We start from the raw sequence: 27,128 nt of genomic DNA, 5'->3' as shown, positions 1-27,128 counted from the left end.
ACTCCGCCTTTGTCAGCCAAGCTTACGGAGATATTAAGCGCAAGCTACAGAAGTTAGAAGGGTTTGCAGGAATGTCTATCACCCAACTAATGGAGGTAGCGAATAAAGTATACATGAACAGGGAAACAGAAAGTAAGAAAGAGGAAGAGCGCAAGATGCGTAAAAAGGCAGATATGTTAGTGGTAGCGATCGCAGGCGTAGATAGACGGGGCCCAGATAGAGGCGATAGTAGATGGAGTAGGGAGCCTTTGAGTAGGAATCAGTGCGCGTATTGCAAGGAAGAAGGGCATTGGAGGAACGAGTGTCCACAAAGAGAGCAGTACGAGAGAGACCAACCCAGGGCAGGTTACGGAAACTTTAGAGGTAGAGGAGGCCCCGGAGGGAGTAATGGTAGTAGAGGGAGCAATGGGAACAGAGGAAGTGTTAGGGAAGATAGGTATTTCCCAGCAGCGCAAAGGTCCCGCGATAGAGAAGGTAGGGACTTTGTAGGATTGGCTGACACGGTCATGGAGGACTATTGATACCGACCGGGCTCCATTCCCCTTGGTCGAGCGGAGCCTATGGTCGATGTATCAATAGGGGGAAAAAGGAGTGCGTTCATGATCGACACTGGTGCTGAACATTCAGTGGTGACTAACCTAGTTGCTCCTCCATCTGGAAGGACTATTACTGTAATAGGAGCAACTGGAAGAAGTGCTGAAAAACCGGTTCTTAAAAGTCGACTCTGTACATTGGGAGGCCATGTAGTAAAACATCAATTCCTTTATATGCCTGAATGTCCAGTCCAATTGCTGGGACGTGATATGCTATCTAAGTTACAAGCGCAGATTACGTTCCTACCAAATGGAACAACATCCTTAAAGTTTAATGGACCTTCAGGTATTATGACATTATCCGTACCAAAGGAAGAAGAGTGGCGACTTTATACAGCGTTGACTAGCCAAAACCCTAGGAGTGATGAGTCCTTATTCAAAATACCAGGAGTTTGGGCAGAGAACAACCCACCAGGACTGGCCCGCAATATTCCACCTATTAAAATCGAACTAAAACTTGGGGTTTATCCAGTGAGCCTAAGACAATATCACATCCCGCAGAAGGCTAAGAAGAACATCCAATCTTATCTGGATAAGTTCATACGGTATGGTATTCTAAAATTCTGTACTTCCCCCTGGAACACCCCATTGCTGCCTGTTCAAAAGCCCGGTACAGATGAGTATCGACCTGTGCAGGACTTGAGAGCAGTCAATGATGCGGTTGTTAGTATACATCCAGTTGTACCCAATCCATATAACCTGCTTGCTTTAATTCCGGGCGGGGCTACTTACTTTACAGTCTTAGACCTCAAAGATGCCTTCTTTTGCCTCCGAATTGCCGCAGAAAGTCAATGTATTTTCGCTTTCCAATGGGAGAATGCTGTAACGGGCTCAACACGCCAAATGACCTGGACAAGACTGCCTCAAGGGTTTAAAAATTCACCTACCCTATTTGGTTCAGCTCTAAGTCAAGATCTACTGGATTTCGAGTCCATCCCAGGAGAGTGTGTATTGTTACAGTATGTAGATGACTTGTTGATAGCAGCAGTTACAAAGGAAATATGTCAGCAAGCAACGCACGATCTACTACACATTCTCTGGAAGGCAGGATACAAGGTGTCTAGAAAGAAGGCTCAGTTGTGTTTGCCAACTGTCAAATATCTGGGATTCCATATCTCTGAAGGTCAAAGAATTATGGGGCCAGAGAGAAAATAAGCTGTGTGCCAAATACCGATACCCAAGAATAGAAGACAAGTGCGAGAATTCTTGGGGGCAGCAGGCTTCTGTAGGATATGGATTCCCAGCTACGCGATACTGGCAAAACCTCTGTATGCAGCTATCAAAGGTACAGAGCACGACCCCTTCTTATGGACTCAAGAACAGCAAACGGCATTTGAAGATGTGAAGAAGGCTTTGATGAGTGCCCCAGCATTAGGTCTACCTGATCACACACGACCATTCTACCTGTATGTACATGAGCAAAGAAGAATGGCTGTGGGAGTATTGACACAGTACTTGGGATCATGGCAAAGACCTGTTGCCTACATGTCTAAGCAACTGGATGCAGTGGCCAGCGGACTTCCGCCTTGTCTAAGAGCCGTAGCTGCAGCCGCCCTGCTAGTAGCTGAAGCCGATAAACTCACTCTGGGTCAAGAACTTTATGTACGAGTCCCACATGCAGTACAGACGTTGTTGGATTACAAAGGAAATCATTGGTTTAGTAATAGCCGTATGACCAAGTATCAAGCAATGTTGTGTGAAAACCCAAGAGTGCATTTAGAGACTGTAAACACCTTAAATCCAGCTACCCTTTTGCCACAACCTACTGAAAGTCAACATGATTGTTTGGAAGTAATGGATGAAGTATTTTCAAGTAGACCAGATCTTCGTTATTTTCCGATCCAGAACCCCGATGTTCAATATTACACCGACGGCAGTAGTTATGTGAAAGAAGGGATCCGCTATGCAGGATATGCAGTAACAACAATTGACAAGGTGATAGAAGCTCGGCCACTGGCGAAAGGAACATCAGCACAAAAGGCAGAATTGATAGCACTGACACGAGCGTTACAATTGGCTGAAGGTTTAAGAGTGAACATCTACACGGACTCCAAGTATGCGTTTTTAACCACTCATGCCCACGGAGCTTTGTATAAAGAAAGAGGACTATTGAATTCAGAAGGCAAAGAAATCAAATATGCAGCTGAAATCCTACAACTATTGGAAGCAGTGTGGGAGCCGAAAGAAGTCGGTATCATACATTGTCGAGCGCATCTGAGAGGAGATGGTGATGTAACCAAAGGAAATCGGATGGCAGACAGTACAGCTAAGCGTGCCGCTGAATCAGGAAGACAGGAGTATGTGGGGCATATAGCTGCTCTTATACCAACTCCACTGTCTCAATGGACTCCAGTTTATACAGCTCAAGAAGAGGAGTGGTTAAAGACTGAACCTGGAAAGTATTTGGAGAACAAATGGTATCAGTTAGAAGATGGAAGAATAGTCATTCCAGCATCACTAGCGGTAGAAATTGTCCAAAACTATCACAACGGGACACATTCTGGGAGAGACAGCACAGAGGAATCTCTCAGAAAACATTTCTACATACCAAGATTGTCCAACTTGACTCAGGCCATTGTACGAAGATGTGTAATGTGTGCTAAAAATAATGCAAGGCAAGGACCAGTAAAGCCACCAGGAGTCCAGTTTATGGGGGGACTCCCCATGTCCGATTTACAAATAGACTATACAGTGATGCCTAAATCGGGTGGACATCGTTACCTGCTGGTAATTGTGTGCACCTATTCAGGCTGGGTAGAAGCATGTCCTACTCGTACAGAGAAAGCAGGAGAAGTTGTGAGATTCCTGCTACGAGAAATAATACCCCGATATGGACTACCCTGCTCTATAGGATCGGACAATGGTCCAGCTTTTGTTCATCAGTGCCTAGAACAACTGACTCATATGCTTGGTATAAAGTGGAGGCTTCATACGGCATATAGACCCCAGAGTTCTGGTAAGGTAGAGAGAATGAATAGAACTATTAAGAATCAGTTGGCTAAAATGTGTCAGGAAACCCAACTTAAGTGGAACGTTCTCTTACCCATAGCTCTATTGCGAATCCGCAGTACACCTACCAGAAGGATGGGCCTCTCTCCTTTTGAAATCATGTATGGGCGACCACCTCCCGTACTTGGTAACTTAAGGGGGGATTTGAGTCAGTTGGGAGAAGGAATTACCCGGCAGCAGGTTGTAGAGTTGGGTAAGACTATGGAGGAGGTACAGAAATGGGTACAAGATAGATTACCTGTGAATATTTATCCCCCAGTTCATAGTTACCACCCAGGAGACCAAGTGTGGATTAAAGAGTGGAATAATGTACTGTTAGGGCCCAAGTGGAGAGGTCCTTATGTTGTTCTTTTGTCTACCCCTACAGCGATAAAAGTAGCCGAAGTGACTCCGTGGATACATCACTCCAGGGTTAAACCAGCAGCAGTCGATTCTTGGCAAGTTACAGCAGATCCAGAGAATCCCTGCAAGATCCGGTTAAAACGCACGACTCAGTCGGAGTGACGAGGAACTTTGTGGATTACAAAATTTTATTGTTTCAGAGACTTGGTACGTGAGTGAGAAGGCCATAATAAAGCCTGTCCGCCCACCGACGTATAGTGTATAAGCCAGGAAAAGTCTCGAAGGGACTCCTGTGAAGACGAGCAGAACTCCATTCCCTGCAGCCCTTACATCCTGGAAGCTGAGGTGCCTTCGCACGGACGAAGACTGAGGATGACGACGAAAGATGTGTTCTTGATAATGTTTATTTATGTGTATTTTTATATTCAGGAAGGTAGAGGTACCGACACTCCTAGCTGTGAGGTATGCATTAAGACTACAAGAACAGGTAACCATATTTCCCAAACCCTAATTTGGCATTCACAATACGAGTGTAAAGGAGATGTATCAAGATGTAGATACCTAAATATAGAATATAGTGTGTGCCATTTAGGAGTAGGAGAACCTAAGTGCTTCAGTCCAGAGTATCAACCTCGTACAATTTGGTTGACTCTCAGGAATGGAGATCCTCAGGGGACCCTAATTAACAAGACAGTATTAGAATCCGTATATTCTTCGGGTGTTCTGCTATTTGATGCGTGTAAGGCGATATCAAGTGGTAGAAAGCCGTGGAATGTATGTGGGGATCTTAAATGGGAGAGGACGTATGGGTCTAACGATAAATATATTTGTCCCAGTAGTAAAAATAAATATGTGAGTCCTAGATGCCCAAATAGAGATTATAACTTTTGCCCATATTGGTCTTGTGTGGGGTGGGCAACTTGGGGACAGACAGTAGACAAGGACATGATTGTGACTAAGTTGCCTACCAGCCCATATTGTAAGTCTATGGAATGCAATCCAGTCCATATACTTATAAATAACCCTGACAAGTTCTTAGACAAGTATGGTAATTTATTTGGGTTTCAAATATATGGGACGGGTTTAGATCCTGGGACAGTATTGTTTATAGGGATAGAGACTGATACGGTATCCTCCCAAACTCATCAAGTATACCATTCCTTTTATGAAGAGATGAGCATAGATAATAAGATCCCCCATAATGCTAAAAACCTGTTCATTGATTTAGCCGAAAGTATTGCCGGTAGTCTTAATGTTACCAACTGCTATGTGTGTGGAGGTACTAACATGGGAGACCAATGGCCTTGGGAAGCAAAGGAGGTAATGTCCGGTTCTGAGGCAGTTGACCAATTAATATCTACACAAGCCGATTATCATATGAGTGTTAGAGGTAAATCTGAGTGGAGATTAAAGACCTCCATCATAGGTTATGTTTGCATAGCAAGGAAAGGAATGATGTATAATACTTCTGTAGGAGAATTAACTTTTCTAGGGCAAAAAGCTTATGATGATGATACAAAGAATACAACTTGGTGGTCGGCTTCAAATGTCTCAGAACCATCTAACCCGTTTGCTAGATACGCCAATTTAAAGGATGTGTGGTTTGACCTATCCATCACATCTACCTGGAGAGCCCCAGCAAATTTGTACTGGATCTGTGGTAAGAAAGCCTATTCGGAGTTGCCACAGGACTGGGAAGGGGCATGTGTGTTGGGTATGCTCAAACCATCCTTCTTCTTGTTACCTATTGAAACAGGTGAGACTTTAGGTGTTAAAGTGTATGATGTGAATCATAGGAAGAAAAGGGGACCCATAGAGATAGGCGCCTGGGAAGATAATGAATGGCCTCCCCAGCGTATTATAGATTATTATGGGCCAGCCACGTGGGCAGAAGATGGTACTTTTGGTTATAGAACCCCTATTTATATGCTCAACCGTATTATACGATTACAGGCGGTGGTTGAGATTATTACTAACGAGACATCACAAGCGCTCAATCTTCTAGCGAAGCATAATACCAGGATGAGGACAGCAGTCTACCAAAATAGATTAGCCTTGGATTACCTTTTGGCAGTAGAGGGAGGTGTATGTGGGAAGTTTAACCTGAGCAATTGCTGTCTTCAAATAGATGACGAAGGGCAAGCAATAGCTGAGCTTACTAGCCATATGGTTAAACTAGCGCATGTGCCTACTCAGGTATGGAAAGGGTATAATCCAAGCAGTTGGTTTGGTAGCTGGTATGAGTGGTTTGGAGGCTTAAGGCAGTGGTAGGTGGAGTCCTACTGATTTTAATGTTGTGTCTACTCCTGCCGTGTCTTATACCCTTAGTAGTTAGGTCTGTGCAAAGCCTGATAGAAAATATAGCAGAGAGGAAGGCTGCTGCACAGATAATGGCAATTTATAAATATAAGGCTCTAGATCAGGGAGAACCAATGCAGGAAGATGAGTGTTGAAGATTCACATCATAAGATAAATCTGGTCTGGTTCAAGGTAACTTGCGGTGTATGCAAACTAAGGTTAAGTGATGCCTCAAGTAATTGTGAAATATCAAGAGGCATCAAAGGGGGGAATGTGGTGGAATCTCGGTAAAAATAAATTTAGTAGGCCGAGATTACCACGTGGCATGTGTACGTGCATATGCTGACGTATCGATCAGTTGGTTGCACGAGGCAAGATACGATCAGTAGTGTACGGAGCATGTGCAAGAATACAGGATGTAGTATTCCCCTCCTCCATTGTGCTGGACAGGCCATGCGGTCAAGCAGGAAGTTAATTCTTATTTGTATTGATTGGTCAAGAGAATGTGCGGGTGGAGCTTAATATGGGAGGAGTTATGTGCCTATATAAGGAGCCTGCACTATTGTCCGGGGCTCAGAACTTGCTGTATTTTGGTGACATTAGTCCCTCTGAGTCCCGATCAGTGATCCAATAAAGAATCTCTTCCTTCCTGAAGAAACCTGTGTCCATCTCTCTGTGCTTTGCTTCCGTCAATTTCTCCGGTATCACCTTCACACTAATCAATTCTAAGCTTTAAAAATGCAAATATGAAGCCTCCTGTCATGTGGTAAAATTTGAGATTATGCTAGCTTTAGTGTACTAATAATCTTAATTTTAGTAATGACAGGAGGCAAATATTTCCCACCCTATAGAATCCCACCCAGGCTATCTCGGGTCTTACAGTATCAGGTATTAGTGCTCAGGTAAGCATACAGGAGATTGCTTATATATGGTTTTCTGATCTATACGCTGTTTCGTTACCATGTATGAATTGTATAACATATCAGACTTCATCAAACTAGATGGTGGGTTTTATATTGTCACACATTGTGCTTATTCAGTATTATACCTAGTGGTAGATTAGACGACCTAATAGACATTAGTGCTCAGGTTCTTAATGTTTTGATATGCGGACATAATGCCACGCCAGAAACCTTTCACCTTTCTCTTTTCCTTTCAGCGTGAAAAGCTCTCCTGCGGGATGAAGAATCGCCTTCAACACGGCCATATCATGGATCTACCAAAGTTTATCCTACTGCCATGTTATTGAATTGTTAACTTGTTCTGTTTATATGTTGACTGTTACTTATTTTCACCTCAAAGAAAGAGGAAATTATGTCATAGACAGACCCTTTTATGGGCAGCATATATTTTTTCTCATTGGTTGTTACTGTTTCTATGCTGCTGGAGTTTTCAGTAAAGAAAGATATGCAAATATTCGCCTCCTGTCATTACTAAAATTAAGATTATTAGTACACTAAAGCTGGTATAATCTTCAATTTTTATTCTAGTAATACATTTGCAAGCCTCTGTAACAAAATAATGACAATGTTATTTTCTATACGTACTGTTAAGTGTATAATTTTTTATTTTTGGCTCACTTAACCTTACACACATATTTTTTGTGCTTTCTTTCCTCACATTGGTGACCTGACTGTGATACTGATTTTTGTGATTATAGACAAATTCTTCAAAAAAAATTTGTAACAATTACAAAACTTGAAATTTTCTTAATTAAAATTGACAAATTTCATCTTTATTTATGTGCGGATTCTTACTTCTGTATTTTAATATACAATTCAGTGCTTGCCAGAATATTAATTCCTCAAATAATGTAAATGAAAATGAATGGAAACGCAGCAATGCTATCAGTTTATTCCTAACTAAATGTATGGTTTTGTGAATGGCTCTGACACCTTTATAGAAAGCACTGAAGGAGCCTGTTAGAATAGATGGCATCTTTAGCATGCATTTTACAAGTACTTTCAAAGGTAGGTGTGCACATGAGCTTTCTAGACTAATTCTTCCAATAAACACCCAATGCCATTGATAGATATTTTTAGGATCTGAATAGAAGGGGAAGTGTGTGCGCTAGTACTGGGGTCTCCTATTATACTTAAAGGGAAACTCCAGTGCCAGAAAAACGATCCGTTTTTCTGGCACTGGAGGGTCCCTCTCCCTCCCACCCCCCAATCCCCGGTTACTGAAGGGGTTAAAACCCCTTCAGTCACTTACCTGGGACAGCGGCGCCGCAACGCTCCTCCTTGTGATTACGTCGGCCGGTGGGCGAGACTAATCTCGCCCACCGGCCGAGGAGTCCTAATGCGCATGCGCGGAAATGCCGCGCATGCGTATTACGTCTCCCCATAGGAAAGCATTGAAAAATCATTTCAATGCTTTCCTATGGGGTTTTGAGCGACGCTGGAGGTCCTCACACAGCGTGAGGACGTCCAGCGACGCTCTAGCACAGGAAACCTGTGCTAGAAACTAGGAAGTGACCTCTAGTGGCTAGTAGTGGGAGTTGGCACCCAGACCACTCCAATGAGCAGAAGTGGTCTGGGTGCCTGGAGTGTCCCTTTAAAGGATCACTGTAGGGTCAGGAACACTAACATGTATTCCTGACCCTATAGTGTTAACACCACCATCTAGCCCCCCTGGACCCCTCATGCCTCCATAAATATAACAGTTGTTCTGGTGACTATAGTGTCCATTTAAAATATTTGCTACATTGCATAATTTTACATAAAGATATCAAATATCACACATCTAAAAATAAAGCTGATTAAGCAGACAGACTTTGCTCTAAAATAATAGCACCTTCCTTTTCTATTCATAAATATTTTTTTGTGTACATAAAACATACCTGTTCAAAATCTTGTTTAAACGAATGAAGGTCAAAAAGGCATAAATGAGATAAGCAAGTTTATTGGTTTTCATTTGGCTCTAACAACCATAGCTATTATTGGTTTACATTGTAAAAGGCACACATCAAGTATTCATAACCACCATTCATTAATTACTGCCATAGGCCATGCTAGTGGAGCGATGGAGGATGAAACCCCTAAAGTAAGGACTTTACTCCCCGGATCTCCATGGTTGGTGGATATTTCTTTATTTATTTAATTTTTTTTCTTTATAATTCAGGCAGCTACTGACACCTCAAAACTATTTTAAATTTGTAATGCTTTCAAGTTTTGAAAGGAAATATATTTTTTTTAAAACTAAGTATAATTGTAAATAAAAATAAAAAATAAAAGAACTCACCCCTACCTTTAGTATATGCCAGGATCTTTCAGCCATATACAGTCATGGACCTTGAGTCAGACGATATAGACTATTGAGACTAAAAGGGCTATTCACTAAAGTAAGAATTCAAAGTGAATTTAAAATTTAAGGTTAAAATAGCTAAAGTGGAAAAATTATCTAACAGGCTTTTTCACTAAATGAAGAATGCCAAGAGAGTTGCAAATTTAAGCCAAAATAACTGAACTTGGGGACGGAGCCAGTGCTCATCAGAGATGGACGTGTTTTATATGAGCTCCACGCTTTATGCCTAATTATAGTACCTCATGCCGTGCTTTCACTTCATCTCTATGGATTATTTGCTCAGTTCTCACCTATAGGCCATGGGAAGAAAATCTGGGTCCCACAATATTGAAGCACCAGACTCCTCAGCATCCTTGGAGGACTACAGCCTGGAAGAAGACTTACCAGCTTGAACAAATATACAGGACAGTCCACCTCACTCTACAACCCAAAGAGATGAAGCCCCGTCCTCATTGTGCTGCCGTTCCCGATTGGCCTGTAGGCAGTCTGGGACGGCAGTAAAATGGGTATTTGAACACAAAGAAGGAGGAGATCAACTAGCGACACTACCAGATGCCCCTGAGGAAGTCTTAAGACGAAACACGTAGGGCTAGAAATCTGCATAGTGACTAATTTATTGTGACTTTTTGTCCATTTTATTGTTTTTATTTGGATTGCTTGCTGCTATCATCCTGTTTCTGTTCCGGAGGGATTCTTTTTTTTCTCTCTGGTTGTGGAAGAACAACACTTTGATCCGCAAGAAAATTTTATCTTTGCTGTAAGTGCAATGCAATTAAAGGTATTTTTATATTGAAATTAGTACACTATGTTTGTATTTCTTCCTCTCTTCCCTATGTACACATGAGACAAGAGAGAAGAATCAAAGGCTACATCACTTAAGCAAAACCCATAAGAGCCTATAATCAAGTTATATCTTGTGAGTGCAAACAATACCACCAGTGCACAATAGAGTCTATAGTTCTACACTATTGTATATTTTATCTTTCCTAGATTGTATATTTTCTATGTTTATACAAAAGATTTGAGGAGTCTTCTTGCAATCTTATTATCTTTAAGGGTAATATTATATTATCATTGATTTTCCACTTTTCTGGTGTGCACTTTGTTATATATATATATATATATATATATATATAACAGGGCTGTTAAGGTGGCTCAAACGGCTACAGATTCAGCAATTAATACCTTGCAGTATTAACAACACATGTGGCTATATTGGAAGACAGGGCCAGAGTTCGCAATGTCCGCATCAGAGGGGTTCCTGAGAGCATCTTCAATTAAGAGTTTCCATACTATCTCCGCCACCTTTTTTCCACGGTTTTTACTGCCCAAATAGGCTAGACTACGTTCGCTGGACAGCTGTTTCAGGATGACCAAGACATACCTCAGGAGATTACAAATTCATGAAAGACTCCAACAGGGCAATGCTAATGGGGGCCACTAGGAGTTCCCTCACTTTATGAAGGATCGCAACTTACACTTGTCAGACAAACCGTTATGTGGCATCAGTCCTTCCATTCACGTATTAAGCTATTAAGGGAGGAGAACATTTCCTACCAGTGGGGACCCCAGTGACTGGTGGTGGAACAGAGTGGTAAAATCTACTCCATGTCATCTATGGCAGACAATCTCACCTTTATTCTGCAAACTCTCCCCCTCAACCTACCTTCCTTTTTAGGACTAAGCTATGTGTTACCTTTATAAGCGCCTTGTGTCAATTTTACCTCTCTTCTAGGCACAGCATTCTGTCTGACCTTTTACTTTATTTCTACACTTTAGCATAAGTTTAGGCCTGATAAATGCTGTATACTCAAATGGCTAATCTCAATGTACTTTGTCTTCATTATGTTATGTAGCCATTCTTTCTATGTTTCTTTTTTTTTCATGTGGTTACCACAGCTATGTTTAACATTTTGTACGCATGCTGAACCACTTTCAAAAATAAAGAATAATAATTTAAAAAAGAAAAGGAATATAGCTGAACTGGACACATGTTCAGCTACTGAGACCTTAAAGGATCACTATAGTGCCCGGAAAACAAAGCGGTTTTCCTGACACTATAGTGCCCTGAGGCTCCCACCCCCGTGGCGCTGAAGGCATTAAAACCCCTTCAGCAATTTACCTAATTTCAGCGTCGGGCTCCCTCGGCGCTGGTGACCTCTCCTCCCCCACCGACGTCAGCACCCGAGTGGAGCCGAATGCGCATGCGCGGCAAGTGCCGCGCGCGCATTCAAACTGTCCATTGGAAAGCATTTCTCAATGCTTTCCTATTGACGCTCTGCACGATGGATGCAAAATTCTCATCCAGCGTCGCAGATGCGCCTCTAGCCACTAGAGGCTGGATTAACCCTGAAATGTAAACATAGCAGTTTCTCTGAAACTGCTATGTTTACATTTGAAGGGTTAAAACCTGAGGGACCTGGCACCCAGACCACTTCGTTGAGCTGAAGTGGTCTGGGTGACTATAGTGTCCTTTTAAATTTGAAATTTACTTTAAATTCATTTAGTGAATAATCCTGTAAAATCAGCTATACTGTCATACTCCTCCCACATATTCTTATTTAGAAGGGAGTATTTTTTATCCTAATATCCCTCTTTTCTAGAAGGTTATGTCACTGAAAATTTCTCACAACAGCTGCTCCACTGTCCACACCATCACTCACACACCTAAAATGAAAGTGTCCCTCTTTGGCCATTTGAAATGTTGGGAGGTTTGCTTTCAGCTCAGCTAATCTGCTCTTAAAGTTGAAATTCACTTTGAATCTCACTTTACTGTCAGTTTTCAAACAATGTCTGACCCAAGGTAAATGTATATGGCTGAAGAATCCCGCCATATACTAAAGGTATATGTGGTGAGTTTCTCTCACTGGTTTACATATACTTCATTAAAAAAAAATTGTTTTTAAAAAAAACAAAAAAATATTTCCTTTCAAAATGATGAAAATATTATTACATTAAAATATCGTTGTACTTTGATGCAGCTGCCTATTATACAAGTCAAAATTAGAAGTATAGTGCTCTGCCAGGCCACTAGGGTAAATGGTGCTGGGGTACAGGACTTTGCTGCACACCCCTCTATTATGTATCATGAAACGTGTTTCTACCTATGCTTTTCATTGACATCCCAGAGGGCTATTCATGGGTTTAGAAGACAGAACAGAACATTCCTGGAAACTAGCAATGCCTAGAGGATCCCAGGTAAGTTGTCAAAGTGTTAGCAGGCGCTGTGAATACTTACACGGGGACAGGGCATTCATGACACCATAACTACTACAGCCTTCTGCAGCGATTATGGTGCTTGGAGAGTTTCTTTAATTCCTTTAGTGGATTCACAAAGCAATGAATTGAAAATCAGGTTTGTCATATCGAGTTCAAAATAATTCAGCTGAATATTCTATAAATTCTCAACCTTGTTATTCTGACCTATATGTATCCAAGTCTGCTTTCAGTTAACTGGATTTTATTGATAGTAAATAAAATCCTCTGTGGATTCTTTGATTCATACTTACCATATGTTTATAGTTTTAAGAGCTCTGTATTTGGCAGCAATATTTCAGTTTTTTTTTTCTTTTGGCATATGTTACGTTTCCTTTACTTTAATTATTATTTTTATATGATACGCAAAGTTCACGGAGTGGTTAGTATGGAAGAGAAACAGATGGATGGCGATGTCTTTTCTTCTTGCAGAGGTAATGACATAAGAAACTGGCCTGAACTTCCAGTGTACACCAAGTCATTGGTGAAAATATTTATTAATCACAGACCATCATGCAGGGGGGCTTATCATCCCACCACAAAATTATTTTAGACAATTCCATTCTGTTTACTACACCTATGTATGCACTGACCTGCAATAACCTGTGTCACCCTTCACTTTATGATTAAAGGGTTACTCAAATGAAAAATCTGATCCCCCCCCCCAAAAAAAAAAAAACACTACCCACCAAAAAAGCTAAAATGTAACCATTCCATCAGTGAATCCATGTTTTCCCTTCAGCCCAATCTTCCTTGATTGTATCAAGGGGAGGGAGGTCAGCAGGGCTGGCGCTACCTTTAGGTAAATAAGGCATTTTCCAGGGAAGCTGACATATCGGGGGCACCCACCTAAACGTTTCCTGGTGGGCTGCGCCTGCCTGGGGTCAGAGCACTGGGTGAGCTGCTCTTCAGCAATCGCTCAACACATCTATTTCCTCTGCTGGGCTTCCTTGATGTTGCAGCCGTTTTTCTGCTCAGGAAGCAAGGTTTGCTGTAACACTAGCACCCGAGCAGAACTTAATTTACTATTTTTTTTAATAGTTTTCTCTGCATGGTTGTATTAGTTAAAACAGAGGGGGCGGTGTGGCCTGACCGCTGAGCCGAGAGGACGCTTACCTCAACAGCTCCTGCAAACTGGGGCGACAAAACGGAGGAAAACAAAAACAAGGCATCAAATCACACACAAAAGGCCTCCCGGCGAAAGGGAGGACCGGGGCGCACAAAACGACACCCGATAACCGACATCAGCTCTGGTACGTACCGATAACCCCAGAGAGGCCTACCAGCATGGCGGGCATGGGGGAGATGGCCGCTCTCCCGCCGCCGAATACAGATGCAACCCCACATCGGAACCCACGTTCCCCCCCCCTCTGGCCCGGCGGGGGTTATCCTGGGTCACCCCCACAAGATCCCTACACCAAGAGACACCCAAGCACCAAGCCCACAGGGCCCAGAGAGAACCAGTATAGCTCTCAAAATGGCGGATGGCTCACGCAACGCAACCCTAAGCACAGCATGGCGGGTTACAGAGCAACGTCTAAACCGCATATTCAGCGCCTTCTGGGGGAAACTGGAGGCCCTCACTTGGCCCACAGAGCAGGAACCCCCACCAGACCACACAACACGGCGCCTGCCGCGGGCAGATCCGGACCGGGACACAGCAACCCCAAGGCACTTCTTCCCCAAGCCGAGCAGACACAAAAAATTAACCACTCTGCAAGCAGGGACCGGGCACCACAACAAGAATAGGAGCAGCCAACAAAAAACAACCAAAGTTACAGGGGCACCCACAGCCATGCGCCAAAAGTCACTTCACCCAAGCGCAGAGATCCGGCGCGGACCCAGGACCGGTGCAACCTACGGAGCTAGTGGGGAAAAACAGCGCACCGAGACCCCTACATCAACGGCAATAGCTGCTCACCTACACCGGCTCAACAACAGACCGCGAACGCACCGACCACTGAGACAGCTAAACGGGTCCACACAAAGCCCGCCAACGGGACTGCCTCCCCGCAAAGGCACCGCTCACCTCACCATCATCGGTCCACAGAGGACGAAGCACCATCCAACGCAATGGAAGACCAACATGAGCCCTCAGGGCATAGGATGACTCATTACTGGGACAGCCGCACAGAGGCCATGACGCGACCACACACATATTAAAGACACATATTACCCTCATTCATCCCGGGACTGTAATCTCTTGCAAGGCTAAGTGCCCAGTAATACCTGTTTTCTTTTTCTATGCCTTCTCAAATTGCACTCACATTGAATTTAGCGTGTTATGCAGGGCCTTAGCAGAGCTTAACATAACCTGGAATGCCAGCAAGCAGCTAGATATAATGAGCATATCACCTAAGTCCTAATGCATATATGTTCAACCTGTTTTCAGTTAACTTTTTGTTACTATCTGGTACATATATGCACTCTTGATACATACCCTCATAGTTCCAAGCCTATCTGTATAAATGCTAGGAAATTAGGCAGTTCATTATTGTAAAGCGATTTCAGGCTAACATAACCAAGCTGCATGCTATGACCTGCCTTAAAAGAGTAACTCTTGATCACTTAGCAAAAATGTGTGCAATTATGCTAATATGTCTAATGTGTAAATCTTCACTAGCCAGGCAATGTTTGCTTGTCCCTAATCACCACTGAAAACGGTGAAATCATAGTATGTTTACTATTTTCAGCTTGTCGACCCACTCGTGACCCAACACAATAGCCGTGCAAAGCAAGCATGTATTTACTATGTTTATAACCTTAACAATGTTCCTAGCGTGTTTTATTTATCTACAAAAAAAAAGTGCAGTTTATCTTTGCCGTGACCATGTATGCCGTGGAAATGCCTGTAACCGCTGTCGTGGCGCTACAGACTACTCTGATCTGTAATCTAATGCACAAGAAAAATAAAGAATTAAAAAACAAAAACAAAAAAAAAAACAGAGGGGTAGGTGCAGCACTTCAGTAATCCTTGACAAAAGTGTATTTTAAAAGCACTTTTTGATAAAGCCTATCCAAGGAGAAACGCGTTAAGTGTATTGTTTATAACTTTTTTGTCACTATTTTATTATATGTTGTATTATTTTTATTATTTTCTAATATAAAAGTACTTTTTTAGTTGGACCTAACTTTGCTGCTGTTGGATTGTTTGGAGCTATATCCCTGGTGGGGATCATACCACCCAAGCGCGTTGGATTGAGCAAACCAGAACTTGCTCTTTTGCATATGAGTACGTTTAACTTATTTCTTTTTACACTCCTTTTTATGGTGTACACTATTGTGGTTCTGTTTGTTTATCTCCACATATACACGGACAGAAGAATTTATATTTACACTTGTATCCTTGAGTGAGGATCATAACACTTCAAGCGCTATCAGAGGAGCCAGGTTTTACGGCTCCATTGTACTAAATTGGGAGGAGGAAAGGGGAGGGCAGTGTATTAAATTGGGAGTAGGAGGGGCAGTGTATTAAATTGGGGGAGGGGGACAGTGTACTGAATAGGGAGGAGGAGGCAGTGTATTCAATTGTGGGGGGGAGGGGGGGGCAGTGTATTAAACTGGGAGGAAGGGGCAGTATATTAAATTGGGAGGAGGTGGGCAGTGTATTACATTGTGGGGGGGGAGGCAGGGGGTGTATTAAATTGTATGCTGTTGGGCTGGTATGAAAGAGAGAAGGAACAAATGCTGTAGCAAGTTCAGTTCTGGTTCTCAAGTCTGAGACCAGTATACTATGTTCCTGTTACAACCCTACATTGACCATTGACAGAGTATCAAATCTAACACTTTCGTAGATTCTGCAATTTATAAGACCACTCCAGACTGATTTTTTTTCTTAAACCAAAAATCACTGTCTCGTACATATAATTCCAATGTATACATGAAAAACCTGCAGTTCTAATTCATGTTTTGTGGTTTGATTGATTGATAGATTGTTCTCATATGAAGTCAAGGGATCAAGGAGAGCAAACCGTTCAGCCATTTTCCTTGACAATCAGACTACTCCCCTAAAGTCAATCTTTTGTGAAACAACTCTGAGACTAGCAGTGTGTAATAATCAGCAATAACCAATGCATGTGCCAACAAAGGTAGCAATACATTTATTTGTATAAGAGGAGTGATATCCAATAAATATACTATCAATGGTGTGTACTGACACACATAATAAATGACACGGATGAATGTATTACCTGCCATAAACATAGAACTGGTGTTTAATTTAATATAACACACCTGACTGCTGAAGTCTGTATTTTGCTCATAGGATAGAGATCACTCATGGCATTGTATAGTAAGAGTGTCATACTCACACTCTATTAAAGGAACAGTCCAAGCGCCATAATATTTGCCTTGTCAATCCAATGGAGAAAAATTTTACAATATACCAATGGTCCATCAGGCAATGGTCACCTCCTTCTGTGACCTGGAAGCTACAGCACCGTGCTTAACGCAGCGGTGCAGGGCTTAGCTCATTGGCTGAGAATACTCAGAGTTCTAAGTCAATGAGCCAGCTCTGCATTGTGCCGTCTGCGTGACTCCCACTAGAGGTGTTCCTAGGCAGTAATGTAAACACTGGCTTTTCTTTGAAAAGAAAGCGTTTACATTAAAAAGCCTGCAGGAACATACTATATACACCAGAACAACTACATTAAGATGTAGTTGTTCAGGTGATTATAGTGTCCCTTTAAGGTCAAAATAGTCGAACTGGTAAATTTTGCTAAGTTACCTCTGCTTTCCGTTCAGCTACTCTGGCCTTAAATTTGAAATTCATTTTTAAGTCACTTTGAATTCTCACATAAATGAATAACCATGTTACAGCTCTTAGCTAAGCCAATGCTCTTAAACGTATACCTGGATGTATAGAGAGACTTGTTTTTCCTACGGCCCATGGATCTCGCTTCTGAGTATATTAGCAACTGGTTATGAGCATATTGTCTCTTTATAAATAAAATAATAAGAATGATGACAATAATAGCAATACAAGCCAAAAACATTACTATACTTTCTTGTTTAACAGAGCGCAAAACACAGAGCTATGGTATACCTCCGTCATACCACCCTCACACCAGAGTGGTATATGATTATATAACATTAATCCACAGGCATAATATTTTACATACCTGTGCTACGTAAACCATACTTTATCTCCTACCTTTTGATTGAGTCATGCCAGTACAAAAAAAAAGGACTTCAACTGTACAAATGGGTATTTATCAGTGCAAAAACTTATGCTTTTAAAGGGCAAAATGGTACATAAGGAGAAGTTGTCATGGAAACCAACAGAATGTATCTGAAACTTTTAGGACATTGCACCAGAATAGCCCGTGTCCTGCCATGGTTAGTTTGTCCAGTGCTGTACATCTACAATGTCAGTCCATTGCCTTCTCAATTTTCTCGGTGGTTTAGGTTTCGTGTTTGAAAAGATAAATACTTGTGAGATTCCTTTACAGTATAATTAATTTCCCTAATGAAATGGAATCTAATTTAGAGGAGTTTATTATGCTATGTGTTTCCTGTTCACTGTGGGTGCAGCTCAGTGCTTTGCAGTTGGTATGTGTTTATGCTAAGTAAATACAAAATGCTCAACAAACATGCTTAAGACTGGAAATACCAGTGTAATGGAGAATCCTGAGAGCGTTTTTATAGACCTTCCTTTGTTCAAAAAATAGAAGAATGGAAGTTATTAATTCAAGGTTTTTTTCTAATACTAGATATAAATGTATAGAACATTTCCATTATATGGTTCAGTTTGAGCTTTGTAGTAATAATATATACTGCATTTTATGAATGCAAATACTATATCAGCTTTATAGAACAAAGTACTACTGATATTCATGATCACACAAAATTGATTTCTACACTTTGGAACTCTCCGCTGATCATTCAGAAGCTCAAATTGTACAGCAGCAACATAATTCAAGGTGTCATTGGCGGCACAGTTTTGGATTCAGTCTACTGCAAACTGGTAAATCTGCCCCAGAGCTGATCTGTATAAACTTTGCATTAAATCTCTTCGGAATTGATCTGAAATAAATTCGAATGAGCCATGGATTTGACTAGTTTAAAAAATCACCTGAAAATAATCCGCAAACAATTTCAGAATGACTCCAGCATTGTACAAATAAATTAGGAAACTATTTGTTATTAATCTGGGGCGCTTACTCTATAAATTATATTGGCTATAATGAACTTTTTTGTGATATATTATTTAATTGATTTTGCTGCTTTCCTCTGATTCTCTAAAAATTCTCAGAAAACAATAAAAAATATGAGTTAGCGCAATAAGTATAACAACTTAGGGAACTAACTGAGCAAGCAAACATTGGGCAAGTGTTATATACAAGACAAGACCGAAGAAGGTTGCGCCAAAGCTGACTAAAGTGCAGCTATTCACACTAGAGCTGGCTTAAGCTCTACTAAACGTGAGTAAGACTGTATTAGACTCTGTTGTTATATACACCATCTTTACCAGATGTACTGCCCTATCATCTGTCTTTCTCTTCCACATACGGAGTAAAAGACCAATACTTCTCTACGTATCCTATAAGCGGGGATTGGACTGCTGTATGCCATCCACACTAGAGCTAGTTCAGCTCTTCCACACGTGAGTAGGATTAACATAGATCTCTTCTTCCTGCATATCAACCCTCTTATCACGTATTTGCACCATTATTTGTTTCTTTACATACGGATCCTGAAAAGCCATCTTCACGTGACCCTTAGAGAGAATACCTCTCCACATAGGCCGTCGGTGCCCCACCAGGCCCTACTAAAGACTTTGTTTTGGCACCACCTACACTTTGGACTTTGTTCATTCTCTAGCTGCACTTTAGTCAGCTTTGGCGCAACCTTCTTCTGTCTTGTCTTGTATATTACCTTTGTTCGCATGGCTTAGAGGGAACCCTATTTTAGGTTGCTGCCTCCTACTTTACCTATTTATAGGATTGGTCTAATTTAGCGCTGTTTCCTTCTTTTGTATATTTCTATTGGGCAAGTGTTGACTAAATAAAAATGAAATAAAATTGTGTGATCTGTGTTTACCAGAAGGATCGGAGGTATTGGAACTCATTTTCTCTAAAACTGGACTGAGGTATAACGTTTAATAAACAGAGCTAGTAGGTTTGGTGTTGCCCAGTATCTTCCTCATCCCCATAGGAGATATTAATGAAAAAATAATAATAGTACAGTAATAACATAATTCATACACATTTTTTTGCTAATTATTACTAATATTTATTCATAAATGTCATTATGCAGCAAAAAACTAAACAAAAATAACAACAGCAGACATTTTCACTTTGGTGGCGCATTAAGTGTTTTATTGAAATGCATTGAAAGAAAAAAATGCTTTTACCTTTATGACTAAAATTCTGATATCTGCATTTAAAGAAAAAAAGGCATTTACCTTTATGACCCATTGTACAGCGCCACAGAATTTCCTGGCGCTATATAAATAATAATAATAATATGACTGAAATTCTGATATCTGCATTGACATCTGAAGAACAGCTACTTTTTTTTTTACTGCGGTACCTATGTGTGACTCAGCACTCAGCCTTACTATCGAGTTGCAAACATCTGACAAATGACTTTGCCTTCTGACCCCAGTCAAGTATCAGGAATCAAGCAGACAACAACATTCTAAGTGCCTTGAGAATGATTTATATGTAGCCAGTTCTTGTCTTAAACAGACAATTGTGCAATGTACTTGTATTTAGGACAATTATTTTAGTATTATTAATATTTATAAAGCACCAACAGGTTCCACAGCGCTGTACAATGGGTGGACTAACAGACACATATTTGTAACCGGACGAGTTGGACACACAGGAACAGAGGGATTGAGCGCCCTGCTCAATGAGCTTATATGCTAGAAGGAGTAGGGTATAGTGACACAAGTGTGCACTTCCTGTTAGTCCGGTCGGGTACAGGAGACAGATGCTCCCTGTACCCGCGGACCATACAGGGCTCGGCCGGGCCACGCTACAGTGAGGGAGTGACAGGAGGGAGCGCTGAGCGCTTCCTTCCTGTCAGCCCCTCTCCTCATGCTGCGCCCAGGCGGTGCGACCTCACAGCCTCTATTTATATGTAAGCTGCATACACACACACTGTCACTACCCACATAAATACACCCCTACATTAAGACATGCGTGAAAATATACTCCATTACATATGCGTTCACAAACCTCCCAATGCACAAAACATCCCAGCATTCCCACATATTGGCACTGCACATTCCCATATACATTCACACTGACACTATATGAATATAAATACATGCATCCACAAATATGTTACCCAGTCAAACATGCATTAACAGAAAGCTCCACAATATATGAACACATACAAATACACGTATAAGGTAAATACGTTTCCAATTTTCAGTGGGCTGTCACCTTGAATTTAAAGTTTTACACACCTCTTCACACGCCCATCTGTGTCTTTTTATTAACCTTTAATTAAAACAACAATTAAACGGTGAACTTTATCTCACATCTCTCTCATGTGAGTGTACTGAAATAGAAAGTAGATCATTATTTTTGTAACAAGCACATGGAAAAACCTGCAAAATTGATTGTCTTTTGTGTGCCACCAAATAAATACACTTGTGTTACAATAAGGGAAGATAAAAAATGTGAGCTCATTTTCAGGATGTATGTTGGGTGGCTATGTGAGTCTCAGCCAGGGGACCTGTGCCTAGGGCAGCATAAACAAAATGGGTTAAATCTTAAATCGCAGAGAATTGAGCAGTGACAATCAATACACCAAAACTACTTCAGCAAACTAAGATTAAGTTTACCAAGGTCAACTCTATCATAGAAAGCTGTAAAAGAGGACACAATCCCTCTCGGTATAGAGATAGGCATTAGAATGATGCATCTCTCTCTCTCTCTCTCTCTCTCTCTCTCTCTCTCAATATATATATATATATATTTGTGCAATTGCATAAAAAAAAAGAAAATATGATTTTTCTTTGCCCAGAAAGGTCTTCCCAAAGTCTAGCTTGAGATATGAAGATGATGCATAAATGGTAATTTTTGTATTTGCACTGTGGGAAGTTTTGTTTTGTTTGCGCTCACCACAATAATATTGGTACAAAAGAATTTTGAAAGTTTTAGAATTCGCTATAGTTTTGAAGGGGTAAATGGAGTTGTTACATTCTTATAAATTCTGATAACGTGAAACAGAATCGTTTCTCCTTGCCATTGACATTGTCTATATGCTGATGGTACTACACTGTTTGCATGCATATCTTTTGATACATACTCAGAACTAGGTAGTGGGAAACAATCTGAGAAATAATCATTTTTAGCACTTTTTTCCTATGTACCAATGACCAATGTCTTTCCCATATCCCTGGAAAATAATGAAAATAAAAAAGTGTAATTTAATATGTCATGGATACTATCTTTTAATTACATTGTATCATTACATTATATTGATTCTTCCAGAGTTATTTACAAAAGAATGAACTTTTGGGGATTCAAAGTGAATCCCAATTTTTTTTATTTTTTATATTTTAGTCTGAAATGGCAGAAATGAAAACATACAGTATCTGTCTTGGAGAATTTTTCAACTTCAGCTTTTTTAGCCTTATAACCCATTGTACAGCGCTGCGGAATCTGTTGGCGCTATATAAATAATAATAATATCTAAATTAATTTTTAGTTTATTTTGAATTACTAACAATTTACTCCTTAAGGAATAACCCTATCAGGTCTGTGGATTCTCCTAGACTACCTTCCTTTGAAAGGTTATTTTATGATTGTTTCATAATAAAAGATCCCAAGTCATATTCTTTTTAACACTTTTCTCGATTGATTGACAAGATAGTGCCGTTCCTATAATTAGTACTTTCTGTGTATAAATAGCCATGGTCTTCCCAGCTCAGTTATAAAGTTACGCAGACCTGCCCGTGTCTTTGGCATTGCAGAGTTAATGCGATAGGTTAGCAGACATGTGCTTTAAGAATTTGTTGTTGCTTGTACGGGACATGAGAAGAGATGGACAAGGACGTGAGCTGTCGCTCTGTGTCTAACCATACACTAAAGCAAAGGTTCCTTCAGGCTTTAAAATCGAATGACTTTGTAACATTGGAAAACATCTTAGAACAAGGCAAAATAGATGTGGATACCGTATTTGAAGTTGAAGATGAGAATTTAGTTCTGGCATCCTACAAACCAGGTATGATCAAACATGTAACTTCAAATTTGATCCTGCCCAGATATTTAAGAAAACTTCCTATGAAGGCTTTAATTGATCTCTCAGACCCACATATCATACGTGCACACCTCCTAACATTTTTGATGCACAAAGAGAGACACTTTAATTTGAGGGGTGTGAGTGGTGTTGTGACCAGAGGCGAGACTGTTCTGAGGAATTTTTGGTGACCGTACTAATAACAATTTATGGAACTAAAATGAAGTGAGAGCAAGAACAATTTATCTTATTTACCCAGACTGATTTTTAAACACACTTATTGTAGTTTAAAGACACATTACTGGGAGTAGTGTTGCTGTTATTATTGAGACTTGGTATAACACCTGCAATGTTTTGGCTCCTAAGAGCCTTTGTCACAGGCTTTCCATAGCTACAGGGCAGCAACTGAGCTACATCATTACACTGGGCAGTAATATTACTACACTGGGCAGTAACATAGCATTATGTCATCACACTGGGCAGTAACAGAGTATTATATAATTACACCGGGCCGTAACAGAGTATTATATCATTACAGTGGGCCGTAACAGAGTATTATATCATTACACTGGGCAGTAACAGTATTATATCATTACACCGGGCAGTAGCAAAGTATTATATAATCACACTGGGCAGTAACAGAGTATTATATAATTACACCGGGCCGTAACAGAGTATTATATCATTACACTGTGCAGTAATAGAGTATTTTATAATTACACCGGGCCGTAACAGAGTATTATATCATTACACTGGGCAGTAACAGAGCATTATATAATTACACTGGGCAGTAACAGAGCATTATATCATTGCATCAGGTGGAATTACATTATACCTTTACAGGTGGCAATAACAAAGCATTACAACATTCCACTGAGCAGTAACCTTGCTTTATACAATACTAAACTATATAGTATCAAAGCATTCAGTGTAGCAAAAATAGCTCCTGTAACTATCTCTAATAAGCATTTATTTTCCAGGTTATTGGTTGCCCAGTTATAAACTGACATCATCATGGGCAACTGGGTTGCACATTGCCGTTATGATGGGATACCTGGAGAGTATATTAGTATTGCTGCAGCACCACGCCTCCATCAACAGTCAACCCAATGGGAAGACGCCCTTACATGTGGCATGTGAAGTTGGCAATATAGATTGTATCAAGATTCTTGCTGGCCATAAAGCAAAGCTTAACAGTTTCTCAGTGAGCGGACTGGCGCCATTACATTACTGTACGACTAGAGAATCCATCGATTGTGCCAAGGAGCTGGTATGGAGTGGTAAGATACAACAAACACATATTTGATGTTTTGAAGACAGTATTTATGGTACTGATCCACTCACTAAACAGTGTGTAGCTCTGTTTTTTTTTCTTCTTACTTGTCTTTTTTGGCCTGATTTAGCAACTATTGCAAGTTCCAACCACAAATTTAAATTGTGTCAAGACGTTTTGCTAAATATTAAAGGCAAACTGTGTCATTATATATAGATAAAGCTTGCATGTACTACAGGCTCTCTCTCTATTCTTTAGCAATGCATCCATATATGTAAATAAATACTGCTTTTCAGTGTTTCTAAAACTTTTACTTGCTCGATTGGAAAGCCATCTTTAGACCTCTTTGGAAGGAAGCAGTGCTTATCTCACCGAAAACTGCACACATGGACTAGTATGCATTTACCAATCCTGACTTTAGATTTGTGCACAGCAAATATTTTCAGGTCTTCCTGATGCACTCAGCTGAATTTTAAATATTTTTTGAATCGTGAGAATTGAGGTCAAAACATATTTTGGTTCAGTTTAAAAATTCGGCTCTATATTGAAAGACAAAATGTGCCTACAGTGTCCATTTAAAGGACCACTCTAGTGCCAGGAAATCATACTCGTTTTCCTGGCACTAGAGTGCCCTGAGGGTGCCCCCACCCTCAGGGACCCCCTCCCGCCCGGCTCTGGAAAGGGGAAAGGGGTGAAATCTTACCTTTTTCCAGCGCTGGGCGGAGAGATCTCCTCCTGCTCTCCTCCTCCGATCCTCCCCGTCGGCTGAATGCGCACGCGCGGCAAGAGCTGCGCGCGCATTCAGCCGGTCACATAGGAAAGCATTCATAATGCTTTCCTATGGACGCTTGCGTGCTCTCACTGTGATTTTCACAGTGAGAATCACGCAAGCGCCTCTAGCGGCTGTCAGTGAGACAGCCACTAGAGGACATAGGGGGAAGGCTTAACCCATTCATAAACATAGCAGTTTCTCTGAAACTGCTATGTTTATGAAAAAATGGGATAACCCTAGAAGGACCTGGCACCCAGACCACCTCATTAAGCTGAAGTGGTCTGGGTGCCTAGAGTGGTCCTTTAACAATAAAAAACAACTCTCGGGAGGGGAGGGGAGGGGGTTTGGGGGAACTAAGCACGATCCTGAGCAGACGCCATTTCTATGAGCTCCTCATGGGCCTACCGAAAATCTCCAAATATCTCCCGTCCAGCACTCGATCCAGCCCTGCAACCACAGCAACTGAAATCAGTGCACCTTCCCGCAATGATCAATGCCCTTTCAGTACACCCCGAGACAACACAAACAGCGGCGCAAAGCTGGGGCCTACCACCCTCCGACGCCTTGAGTCCTAGGGACACTCCTCGGCAGCCTCATAGGGGCACATAACCAGAGCACGCCAGAGCCATCCTGGTTCTCTCTGCTGCCCGACACCCCAGCCATGAAACACTGGAAACAAAAGCCCAACAGAGACATCAGGGCCATGCTTCAGAGGCCCAATACCTCAAAGAACACACCGGCTGCGGCCACCGCCGGGAGCGGAAAGCCGGGAACCTGAACAAACATCCCCAACGGAGCAAATTCAAAGCCTATCTGCTTGTCAGACAGCTAGGGGGATGTTCTGTCTCACAAGTGAATGTTTCTCATAGACAAGCAATGGATTCTCTCATGGAGACTGCACGGTGTATCCCAAAGTTTCTCTGTGAGAAACAACTCATTGGATACAAGTCATCAGTACTGATAACTTCTCAGAATTAGGGGAGGAGATCGGCAGAGAGAAGACTCTCCTGCCCCAGAATAAAGGTAAGCTTAATAGATTTTTAATTCGAAATGAGGGACCTTGTTATCTAAAAACAGGAAAACATAGATTTAAAACTAAATGTATATAAGTATTTTTCAATTAGCGTATTAAACCTTTAATTTAATAAGTACATCTCATTACATAGCATCAAATGTAATACATTTCTAAACGGAAGCACCATTAGACGAGCACGAGCAGTAACGTACTGGATGCACATAGTCCATATTGAAAAATTGGGATATTGATAAAGTTTATTAATTTTGCAAAGTATTAAATGAACACTATAGCACCATAACCACTACAGTACATTGGAATGGTTACGATACCAGGATTGCCCTGGTGCATCCCCAGTGGAAGTCATCAAACTACTAATGGTTTCACTTCTTACCTAGAGTCCGCTAGACACCACTCCCTGCCTCCTCGTAGTGGTACGTGAGAGTTGGAAGCTTCTGTCAGGGTACCTGAGGCCTCTACCTCTAAGGGAGGTAGAGACTTGGTGGTTTGCCCGTCCAGGCGAGCTGTTTCCTTCGTTCCTCGCGGTTCATCCAGTCACTTAAACACCGGCCGCGAGGAATCCACGTCCTTTTCTAGCGGGACGCTCAATACGTGACGTCATGACGCTATCACGAGCGACCTGTCACTCAAGTGTCCGATATCCAATCGGTACTTGTCAGAGGCGTGATTACCATCCAGAGCCAGGGTATTTAAGCTTACTTCTCCCTTCAGCTCATTGCCCTGTCGTGGTTCTAGCTTGTCTAGTCACTCAGTGCTCTGGTATTCTAGTTTGCTCTATTTGGTTTTGACTCGGCTTGTTGTACTACCCTGCTTCTCTGTTATCCCTTGACCCGGCTTGTCTCTCGCTTATCTGTCTTCTCGTTCCCTCGACCTCGGCTTGTCTCTGACTATTCTCTATTACTCTCGGTACGTTAGTCCGGCCATTCTAAGGCCCGGTATACGTACCTTTCCTCTCTTTGTACTCTGCGTGTTGGATCCCTGTCCCGATCCTGACAGCTTCTACTAGATGCTTCGGTCATCTTTACTTATCCAAGGGCAGGCTCT

At 41.4% G+C, this 27,128-nt stretch overlaps 1 protein-coding gene across 5 annotated transcripts in view; it reads left to right on the top strand.

Annotated features, from left to right (window-relative positions):
- Positions 1-27,128, top strand: part of ASB4 (ankyrin repeat and SOCS box containing 4) — a 51,870-nt gene that overhangs the window by 21,634 nt on the left and 3,108 nt on the right. The window contains exons 1-2 of one of the 5 annotated variants that reach the window (XM_063452436.1): positions 13,200-13,237; positions 23,984-24,283. In XM_063452436.1, the coding sequence (XP_063308506.1) occupies positions 13,207-13,237; positions 23,984-24,283 (331 nt within the window). In that variant the 5' untranslated portion in view covers positions 13,200-13,206. Of the gene's footprint in view, positions 1-13,199; positions 13,238-16,795; positions 16,892-22,659; positions 22,989-23,983; positions 24,284-27,128 lie in introns of those variants that run through there. The other 4 variants (XM_063452437.1, XR_010090782.1, XM_063452434.1 and 1 more) reach the window with 4 other exon arrangements.

This window comes from Pelobates fuscus, chromosome 4 (assembly GCF_036172605.1).
Source record: "Pelobates fuscus isolate aPelFus1 chromosome 4, aPelFus1.pri, whole genome shotgun sequence".
Classification (NCBI taxonomy): domain Eukaryota; kingdom Metazoa; phylum Chordata; class Amphibia; order Anura; family Pelobatidae; genus Pelobates; species Pelobates fuscus.
Note: the sequence above shows the minus strand (reverse complement) of the source record. Positions and strands in the feature narration are given on the sequence as shown.